The following is a 10,739-nucleotide window of genomic DNA, read 5'->3' as shown; positions in this document are numbered from 1 at the left end:
GATCCTCTGAGATGCTGACACCCAGGAACTTGAAGCTGCTCACCCTTTCCACTGCTGGCCCGTCCATGAGGGCTGGTGTGTGTTCTCCTGAAGTCCACAATCCAGTCCTTGGTCTGGTTGACATTGAGTGTTAGGTTGTTGCTACACCTCTCAACCAGCTGATTTATCCCGCTCCCGTGTGGCTCCTTGTCACCACCTGAGTTCAGTGAGATAGACTTCAAAGGACAATCCTCCCACGCCTTCTCCTGGGACAGAGTCCAGTGTTACTTGATCCTGGCTTTTACATGTTATTACCCTCACAACTCCCCGTTCCCAGAACAGGGATTTAACCCTCCAGTGTCACTGGATCTGCGAGGAGCTGGAGCCATTCATCCAGCTGCCAATCAAAACCTCCGGTATCCACCAATCATTTCCGTCTGCCAATCAAATCCCCACCTCACCTGTATTTACTAATTCACCTCCCTCCCTCCCATGAATCTACCAATCAAACCCACTCCTTCACTTACATACACCAATGACCTCTATCAGCAAATCAGCTGGCTCAATACCCGGAGAAACACCCCTCCACAGCTCCTATTCGTTCCTTATGATGCCTCTCAAACGAGCCATGTTTCCCACTGGCTAATGTGAGCATCCGTCAGGTATCTGTCCCGCTCATTGGCTGCCAGGTGCGAGCCCCTCATCTACGCCAGCAATTAAATGGCTCAGCGCCGCCCACTATTGGTAGAAGTACGAAGGGTGATGAGTCGGACGTCACTTCCGCTAACCTGGCGGCGCTGGGTCTGTGTGGGGTTTAGGTTGCAGGCAGTCAGTGGGGCGGACTCTCCGCCCTCCCGGTCAGATCCTTCCCCCGGAACATTGCTCCCGCCGCGGTCTCTTCGCATGCTGTGGGTGTAGAGGAAGATGAGTGGCAGAGGACCCTGACCAGGGGCAAGCACACGGACGGCACCAGCTGGATCAGCCAACACGTCGAGGTGTCCGTAGATGTTCAAGAAGGTCAGGCGGTATCGATGGAAATCCTCTACCCGTCCTGCTGAGTTCCCCCAGCATTTTGTGTGTCTCCCGTGGATTTCCAGCATCTGCAGATTTTTTCCTGTTTGTGTTTGTAGGGGTTGCCGACTGGCGCATTCCAGCTGCCGAGGGATCCACTGACTATTGCTGTAAGGGCTCGGTGTAGGGTTCTAACACTACTGGTCAGGGAGGGGCCGGGTTGAGTGAGGAACCCCCTCAATTACAGTAGTACCCTCAACACCCCAGAGGGCTTCATGAGTGGCAACGTTGCTATTGGGTTAAAGACATTTAATTCAACATTACTTTACGCATCGTCTATGAATGTAAGCAAGAAAATGCATTTCCCGGTTTATTTTAAATACTTTTTTTAATATAGTGAATAAAGTTTATTTCGGTTGAAAAAACTTACAGGCGGGAGCGTGTGACGGTACGGGCGGCGCCATTTTTGTTACGGGCAGCGGTAAAGGGGGTGGTTACGACATTGCGAGAGCCATCTTAGTGAGGGGCGCCACCGGCTGCCCACCTCTGTCTGTTCGACTTCCTCTTCCGGCAGATGTGACGTTCTGTTCTCGGAGGTGGGGGAGGGAGCTGCTCCCGACATCTTTGTTGGGGGCGGCGGGCGGCGGCGATGGAGGTGACGGAGGGACGGAGGGGTTTCCTGGGGTCCGAGCCACTCTCCGGGGTCGTCAACCACCATCCGGGGGGGGGGCGTTCTTGGGGCACAGGAAGATCCCGGGGAAACGGGGATGGTAGGGGGGGCTCAGGATTGGTCGTACTTGGGGCAAAGGAAGATCCCAGGGAGATCGGGGTTGGGAGAGACCCGGGATTGGTCATTTAGGAGCGCAGGAAGATCCCAGGGGCTGGGGAGACACGGGATTGGTCACTCACGGGACCAACAGGGCGGGGGGGGGGGGAGTGAGGAGAGGGCTGGATTGGTCATTCTGGGGGGGGGGGGCACGGGAAGATCCCTGAGGATTGGGAGGTGGGGTGAGGACTGGGGTTGGGCTTCCTCGGGCACGGAGGAAGGGACCGGGGTAAGGGTGCCCTACCACTCTCCTCTGTGGAGGCTGTGGCTTCTGGTCCTACACTCCCCTACCACTCGATTGGACCTGCTGTTCAGGCACAGGATGATGCCAACTCTCTGAGGTGAAGACTGACCACCTTTGGGGGGGGAGAGAGAGGTGGGATGGAACAGCAAGATCCCAGCTGGCTGCGGGAGAAGGGTGGTTAACTGAGTTTTTGGTTGGGTGGGGAGGAGTGGCAGTTTTGCGCAGAGAAAGATCCCGTGCTGTGGTGGAGTGGGGGGGGGGTGGATTTTGGGTTGCCACCCTGGCTTCTCGTTCACCCTCTGTCTCTTTCTCTGTCTCTCCCCCCAACAGTTCCCGGGCAGTGCGGACACCTTCCTGACCATCAGCGACTCCAGCCACCCCTTCCTGAGTGGGGCGGAGGTGAGGGGGCAAGGCATTTGGGGAGCAGGGTTCCAGATTCATACTGGGGAGGGCTCACTGTGTTCTGGCCTGGTCTCTCACGTGCATGCTGCTGGGGGCGGGGGGGGGGGGGGTGCATGGGAGGGAGAGGATCCTGAGATCTCTGAATCTTGTTTTGGAAATGGGCCCTTTGTTCTATTGCAATGATCTTGCCCCTTTCCCCAAACATCTCCACCAGCCTTATTTGCCCTCTAGGTCTGTATCATTCTCCACCTTATCTGCATTCTCCTCGTAGCCTTTGACAGCCTGACCTACCGAGGACTCATCAGCCTCCGCTTTAAATATACCCAATGATTTGGCCTCCAAAGCCGCCTGAGGAGCTGAATTCCCCAGGTTCACCGCCTTCTGGATAAAGAAATCCCTCCTTGTGTCTGTTCTGAAGGGACGTCCTCTGTGCCCTCTGGTCCTGTGCTCCCCCAGCATTTGATTCATCCTCCCCACTTCCATTCAATCTTGGCTTTTCAATAGTCATCAGGTCTATTTTGCTGAATTGGAAGGAAATTAATCCTCCCACTGTATTTCATTGGTTTTCTCAAACTGTTATGTTTAAATTTAGAAAAAAATTATAAGTGGTGTATTTGATACTTCTATTAAATTTGAAAAGATATGGAGACCATTTATTCAATATTTTCATATGATGTAATATGACCCTGTTCCAGGCTTATTTGATCTTCCAGCTTTAATCTTATTTATGTTGAGAGGATCGGAGTTGACGACACTGATGATTATGTATTCTTGTGAGATATTATAAACAGCCCTTTTTTTTCCTTTTCTAGTTTTTCTTTCTTTTTTTTGCTTTTTTTTCTTCTTTATTAGCTATTAGATTAGTAGTTTAGTTATTTTTGCATAATTTTTTTTTCTGTTTTTTTATATTATATATTATGAAATCCCTAGATTTACCTTGTTCATATATATATATACTGTATAGTTCATGTTTTGGGAAAACTCATTTATATTGTAATCATTGCTTATGTATTCTTTCATGTGCAATGGGAATTTGTATGTTTGTAATTCCTTTATTAATATATCAATTGTATTTTGTTCATATTATTAATGATAATAAACAGATTGAAAAAGAAAGGTTTTCCCCACCCAAACACACACACACTCTCTTAGAACCATCAAACATTCATCACACCTGGGATCTTTTTCATGAACTTCCCCTGGACCCTTTGCATTGCCAGCTCGTTGTGTCTCACGGGGCCCAAGACTGGTCCAATATTACAAGTGCGGTCTGACCAATGCTTTAGAAAGCCTCCGCATTGCATCCTTGCTCTTGTATTCCAGTCCTCTCGAAATTAATAATATTGCACTTGCATTTCTTTTACTATCAACTTTATCTGTGTTAACCTTTAACCTGTCCAAGACCTTTTCCAGTCTCTGTGCTTTCTCAACGTTACCTGTCCTTCTGCCTATCTTTGTATCATGTGCAGACTTGGCCACAACACCATCAATTATGTCCTCGAGATCATTAACATGTAATGTGAAATCTAGAAACCCAGCACTGACCACGGGGGATGCAGCCAACCGGAAAAGGGCCCCGTTATTCCTGCTGTCTGCCAGTCAGCCAGTCTTCGGCCCGTGCTGCACAAGAGGTTCTGCAAACGCTGGAAATCCAGAGCAACACAAAGTGCTGGAGGAACTTGGCGGGTCAGGCAGCATCTACAGAGAGGAATAAACAGTCAGGGCTTTGGGCCGAGACTCTTCATCACAACTGTCCAAGCTAGAATCTTTGATAACATCGGTTCCCTCGTGTGGCACCTTGTCAAAGGCTTTCTGAAAATCCAAGTAAACAACATTCACCAACTCTCTTGTCTCTGCTGTGTTACCTTTGCAGAGAAAATATTAAACATTTCCCTCCTCTCTCTGATGCCCTGTAGTGATTCTATCAATCTACACCCCCTCAGCTTCCGCTGATCCGGAGGAAACGGGCGCAGGCTGCCCAGCCTATCCCAGTGATTGAAGCCCTCCGAACTGGACACTGTCCTGGAGAATCTCCTCTGCACTCTTCTCATTGTGTAGAGACCAGTACGCCCAGCCGCGGTGTAACCAGGGTTTTGTACCTCTGCAGCGTGTCCCCTGTCAGCCTCTGTCAGGGAGCTGTGGAATTGGTCCCTCTGACTGCCTGTGTTCCTCATCACTTCCTGTGTGTGTCGTATCCCGGTTAGACCCCTAAAGTGCTGTCTGTCTGGCATCTGGTCCTTCCTTTTGTTCAAGAGGGTCGGCAGCTATGGCGGATTTCTCGGGGAAATGATTATAACAAGTTCCACAGGAGAAATGAACATCGGTAAACCAGGAAATGGACACGGTCAACAATAACATGGTGTGGACTCTCTTCGATTCCTGAGAACCCCTCTCCCTTGTGCGTTCGGCTCTTTCCACCTCCCACTTGTTAGCGTTGGTGAGCCTGCCCCCACCCTGTCACTCTTGCAGGAAACATTCTCCACCACACTTCGATCAACGGCCCTCTCACTGTTCATGGTTCTGCTGTCTGTGTGCGATGGGTCGGTGTGGAGGGAGGTTCACTCTGTGTCTGACCCCGGGAGTGTGTGATGGGACGGTGTGGAGGGAGTTTCACTCTGTGACTGACCCTGGGAGTGTGTGATGGGACGGTGTTGGGGGAGCTTCACACTGTGTCTGACCCCGGGAGTGTGTGATGGGACGGTGTGGAGGGAGTTTCACTCTGTGACTGACCCTGGGAGTGTGTGATGGGACGGTGTTGGGGGAGCTTCACACTGTGTCTGACCCTGGGAGAGAGTGATGGGATGGTGTGGAGGGAGATTCACTCTGTGTCTGACCCCGGGAGTGTGTGCTGGGACGGTGTGGAGGGAGTTTCACTCTGTGTCTGACCCCGGGAGTGTGCGATGGGTCGGTGTGGAGGGAGGTTCACTCTGTGTCTGACCCCGGGAGTGTGTGATGAGACGGTATGGAGGGAGATTCACTCTGTGTCTGACCCCGGGAGTGTGTGATGGGACGGTGTGGAGGGAGTTTCACTCTGTGACTGACCCTGGGAGTGTGTGATGGGACGGTGTTGGGGGAGATTCACACTGTGTCTGACCCTGGGAGAGTGTGATGGGACGGTGTGGAGGGAGATCCACTCTGTGTCTGACCCCGGGAGTGTGTGATGGGACGGTGTGGAGGGAGATTCACTCTGTGTCTGACTCCGGGAGTGTGTGCTGGGACGGTGTGGAGGGAGATTCACTCTGTGTCTGACCCCGGGAGTGTGTGATGGGACGGTGTGGAGGGAGATTCACTCTGTGTCTGACCCCGGGAGTGTGTGATGGGACGGTGTGGAGGGTGATTCACTCTCACTCAGGACAGTGTCTGTGATCGTCACTCTGTGCCTCTCTCTCTCCTTCAGACCTTCCACACACCCAGCCTCGGGGATGAGGAGTTTGAGATTCCCCCCATCTCTCTGCCCCTGGAAGCAGACGCTGATGTGGCCTGCCACTTCGACCTCAGTGACCCAGCCAGCACACAGGACAATGGCTTCTCCACCCAGTTCACCTCTGCGCCCCTCGAGCTGTCGCTGCCCCTCTCCCAGGGAGTGATGGAGCCGGGAACCAGTCTGGTGGGCAGCCTGAGTGTGGTAGGTGACGGCCGCAGCCCCTTCAGAGGGTGTCGGAGACTGGGGGCACGGGGGAGAGGATCCCAGAGACTGGGAGGGAGATGGGGTTCGGGGCGCAAGGGAAGAGGGGGGGTCATTGTCTTCCCCTGACGCTCTCTTCTTCCCCACTCCCTCAGGACCTGGGGCAGCCGGTGGGAACTCAGTTTGCGGGTTCACCCCTGACGACCGCCGTGTCAGCGGGACCCCACGCCTCGCTGACCACCATCGACCAGTCGGAGCTGAGCACCCAGCTGGGGCTGGGCCTGGGGGCCAGTGAGATCCTGGGCCCCCAGGCCGCCACCGGGGACAGGAACTCGCCCCCGCCCTCCCCGGCCAGCTCCACCCACGAGGAGGAGGGCGACGACTTCCGCAGGGTGAGTACCGCGCGGTGTCTGTCCCGGGGAAACCCCCCTCCCACATCCCTTCATCGTGGGGACCCCCCCCCACTCTTCACCCACTCTTGGGACGACCCCCTCCCCTCCGAAATCACTTCATTTTTGGTAACCCCCTTCTCTGCCTCCCCTCAGTACACCACCCACCCCCTCGACCTTCTTCCTAACCCATTCCTCCTCCCCAGGAACCCTCCCACCATCCCCCTTCTTGCTTGTGTTCCACCCCACTACTCAACCTGCGACGTATCCGACCTACTCCCTGACCACCCTCCTCCCTCCCTCACTCACTCACTCACCCCGCTCATCCCGCAGGGCCTGGCGGAGAGGCCCCCTCCAGCGGAGGGGCCGCGCAAGGGGAAGGGCTCGAAGCGGCGCAGGAAGAAGGACCCCAACGAGCCCCAGAAGCCGGTCTCGGCCTACGCCCTCTTCTTCCGCGACACGCAGGCCGCTATCAAAGGGCAGAACCCCAACGCCACCTTCGGGGAGGTCTCCAAGATCGTTGCCTCCATGTGGGACAGCCTGGGCGAGGAGCAGAAACAGGTTCTTTTCACACAAATACGTCCGTTGCAACTCTGCCGGCGGAAAGAGACTGTAACGGGTACCGCGGCAACCTGAATTAAAATGCTCCCTTCCCTCAACGGTCCCAGAATACCTCCATGGTACCGTGAGCTCCTTCCCCACGGTCACCCAGCCACGAACATTAGCAGGCGGTCTGCCTGGGTGGAGCTCTCCCTTGGCCTCATCCAGGGACACCTCTGCCAGCCCCAGGGGGAAGTGTCCTTCCCTTCCTCCCTCTCTCCATACTCAACCCCAGCACCTGCAGTGTACGAGGGGGAGACAACCACGCTGAGGCACCTCCACTGAGGGCCCCCTCTTTCCCGGGGGGAGAAAATGGCCTTGGTGGAACGGAGACCAAACGCTGAATTTCTCCGGGTGTGGAGCAGCGAGCAGGGACAAGAAGGTGGAGGGAGGCAGCTGGGAAAGGAGAGAGGGAAGTCTCCGGGAGAGGGGGTGGGTCGGAGAGGGGCAATCTGGGGATGAGAGGAGAGGGTCCAGCTGGGGAAGGGGGCTGTAGATTTGTGTTGGGATGCGGGAGGGGCCGCCTGTCACTTCTGCCATCTGACCATAAACTCTCCCCGCCCCCGCAGATCTACAAACGGAAAACCGAGGCGGCAAAGAAGGAATATCTCAAGGCACTGGCTTCGTACAGGGCTGGGCTGGAGACGAAGGTGGGGCTTCAGTCTGTGTCTGACTCTGTGACGGTGCTGGCAGTTCGGGAGTGTGTGAGGGGAAGGTGTGGAGGGAGATTCACTCTGTGTCTGACCCCGGGAGTGCGTGATGGGATGGTGTGGAGGGAGATTCACTCTGTGTCTGACCCCGGGAGTGTGTGATAGGACGGTGTGGAGGGAGATTCACTCTGTGTCTGACCCCGGGAGTGTGTGATGGGACGGTGTGGAGGGAGCCTCACTCTGTGTCTGACCCCGGGAGTGTGTGATGGGATAGTGTGGAGGGAGTTTCACTCTGTGCCTGACCCTGGGAGTGTGTGATGGGACGGTGTGGAGGGAGATTCACTCTGTGTCTGACCCCGGGAGTGTGTGATGGGACGGTGTGGAGGGAGTTTCACTCTGTGTCTGACCCCGGGAGTGTGTGATGGGACAGTGTGGAGGGAGATTCACTCTGTGTCTGCCCCCGGGAGTGTGTGATGGGACGGTGTGGAGGGAGTTTCACTCTGTGTCTGACCCCGGGAGTGTGTGATGGGACAGTGTGGAGGGAGATTCACTCTGTGTCTGCCCCCGGGAGTGTGTGATGGGACGGTGTGGAGGGAGATTCACTCTATGTCTGACCCTGGGAGTGTGTGAGTTTGTGTGGGAGGGGTTGTGGGGGGCAGACGTCCTGTTTGTGGTATCTCATCCTCTGTCTTCCTCTTCTCTGCCTCAGACCGCCGTGGACTCCGGCGAGGGGGAGACACAGGCGCCAGCTGAGGAGCCGACGAGCGTTGCCGCCTCGCTGCTGGTTCCCTCACCCTCGCCCTCCCTGAGCCGCCCCCCGTCGGTCACCACACGCCAGATGACGCAGGGGCTTGTAACGGTGCTGGCTCCCACCCCGCAGCTGCTACAGCTGCAGATCCCCGCCACCCGCGCCCAGCGCCTGCAGGCGCCCCCGCCCCTCCAGCCCATGCCCCCGCCCCCCCTGCAGGCCATCTCCCAGCCCCGGCCGCCCCCCCTCCAGGCCGCGGCCCAGCCCCGGCTCAGGCCGGGCCTGACTGCCGCCCCCCCGCCGCCCCCTCCCCTCCAGGTGCAGATCATCCAGCTGCAGCCCCTGGCCCCTGCCCCCACCGTCACCATCTCCGCACCCCCGGCCCCGGTCCCGTCTCCGCTGCCAGCCCAGCGCGCGGCCGAGGGGGTGACCCTCCTGACCGTCCCCACCGCCAGCACGCCGGCTGAGCCCCAGGTGAGTACGTGGGGGGAGAGCAGGTGGAGGTGAGAAATTGATGGTGACACGAAAGATGGGGGAGAGGGAGTGGGGAGGAATCGATAGGGGAAGGAAGCAGGGGAGAGAGTGGGAGAGGGAGGGGGCAGAGGAAAAGAGCAGTGGAGAGGGAGGAGGTTGAGGGGTGGGTAGGGAGAGAAGGAGATGGAGGGAGTAACAGGTGAGGGGAGGTGAGGAAGGATGACTGGTTTAGAAGATGAATTAAACTACATGAACATGGGGTAAGGAGTTTGTTAATGTGATTCAAATATTTGATATGATAGCTTTTTTATAATATGTATTTTCTGAACTATCATTCTATGTAGAAATTAATAAAAGAAGAGAGAGGAGATGGGGGGGTTGTAGAGGTGAGAAAGGGGAGGAGGGAGTGTTTGGGGGGACAGGAGTTCCCTTTGTAATATGACTGATCTTTGTTTTTCCGTCCCAGGTGGAGAACCGCGGGCAGCCGTCGGTGGAGTTGGTGACCAACTCCCCCTCGCCAGTGAGGGAGCCGACTCCAGGGCCGGGGGTGTGTGTGCGTAGGGGCTGCAACAACAGCCCCGTGCCCAGCCCTGACTGGGACAACGAGTACTGCAGCAGCCAGTGTGTGGTGCAGCACTGCAGGTGCGTGGCGGGGAGGAGAGGCTGGAATTCCGAGGGAGGTGCCTGGGCCAGACTTGTGTCGGTGTATCCGGACGGGCTGTGAACAGTGCTGACTGTATCTGTCTCTCTCCCCCCACAGGGATGTGTTCATGGCCTGGGTGTCTGCTCGGAACCAGAGCCCGGTGACCTCGGTGAAGTAGAGGATGGGGGTCGTGACTCAAGGACTCCACGGACTGGGAAGGAAGCCCCACACAGGGATCGGCAATCCCAGACAGCGTCGCGTGCGGATGGGGACGGATCTGGGAGCGTGGCACGGGATCGGAAAGGAGAAGGGGCACCAGGAGACGAGGATAGGATCGCTCCCTGAGGTGACTGGATTCTTGGTGTCTCCTCACGGCCTGCCTTCCTTGAATGATCCCAATAAACATGTTGCCCACACTCTGTATGTTGTCTTTCTCTTTGAAGACTCTTTCTCCAAGACTGGTCAACTTCTACAGATACTGCACACCAGTGTTACACAGCGAGAGAGTGGTACTGTACCTAGTGCTTATCAGTAACCCCCATTTCCGCACTGACAGACCCATCCCCACTGGTACTGCACCCCGGTGTTATACACTGACAGATTCCTGACTCCTTGTATTAGACCCACACCGGGAGCACCGTGCACAGTTCCCGTCTCCCTATTCCTGGGTCAGACCCACACCGGGAGCACCGTGCACAGTTCCCATCTCCCTATCCCTGGGTCAGACCCACACCAGGAGCACCATGCACAGTTCCCGTCTCCCTATCCCTGGGTCAGACCCGCACTGGGAGCACCGTGCACAGTTCCTGTCTCTGTATCCCTGGGTCAGACCCACACCGGGAGCACCGTGCACAGTTCCCGTCTCCCTATTCCTGGGTCAGACCCACACTGGGAGCACCGTGCACAGTTCCCGTCTCCCTATTCCTGGGTCAGACCCACACCGGGAGCACCGTGCACAGTTCCCGTCTCTGTATTCCTGGGTCAGACCCACACCGGGAGCACCGTGCACAGTTCCCGTCTCCCTATTCCTGGGTCAGACCCACACTGGGAGCACCGTGCACAGTTCCTGTCTCTGTATCCCTGGGTCAGACCCACACCAGGAGCACTGTGCACAGTTCCTGTCTCTGTATCCCTGGGTCAGACCCACA

The 10,739-nt window shown here is 56.2% G+C and overlaps 1 protein-coding gene across 5 annotated transcripts; it reads left to right on the top strand.

Annotated features, from left to right (window-relative positions):
- Positions 1–741: 741 nt before the first annotated feature.
- Positions 742–10,007, top strand: tox4b (TOX high mobility group box family member 4 b). Of its 5 annotated transcripts, none has more exons than XM_059950795.1 (10): positions 742–996; positions 1,110–1,160; positions 2,391–2,459; positions 5,860–6,087; positions 6,243–6,479; positions 6,810–7,037; positions 7,646–7,726; positions 8,436–8,948; positions 9,415–9,590; positions 9,709–10,007. In XM_059950795.1, exons 1-10 carry the CDS (start codon positions 985–987, stop codon positions 9,767–9,769), a joined length of 1,656 nt encoding a protein of 551 aa, XP_059806778.1. In that variant the 5' UTR covers positions 742–984; the 3' UTR covers positions 9,770–10,007. The 5 variants fall into 5 exon arrangements, with proteins under 5 accessions (XP_059806778.1, XP_059806776.1, XP_059806779.1 ...); XM_059950793.1 differs by having other exon boundaries at positions 1,110–1,334; XM_059950796.1 differs by lacking the exon at positions 1,110–1,160.
- The last annotated feature ends 732 nt before the right edge of the window (positions 10,008–10,739 follow it).

The sequence above is a fragment of the Hypanus sabinus genome, chromosome 26, assembly GCF_030144855.1.
Source record: "Hypanus sabinus isolate sHypSab1 chromosome 26, sHypSab1.hap1, whole genome shotgun sequence".
Lineage (NCBI taxonomy): Eukaryota > Metazoa > Chordata > Chondrichthyes > Myliobatiformes > Dasyatidae > Hypanus > Hypanus sabinus.
The sequence above is the reverse complement of the archived record's forward strand: the minus strand, read 5'-3'. Positions and strand labels throughout refer to the sequence as shown.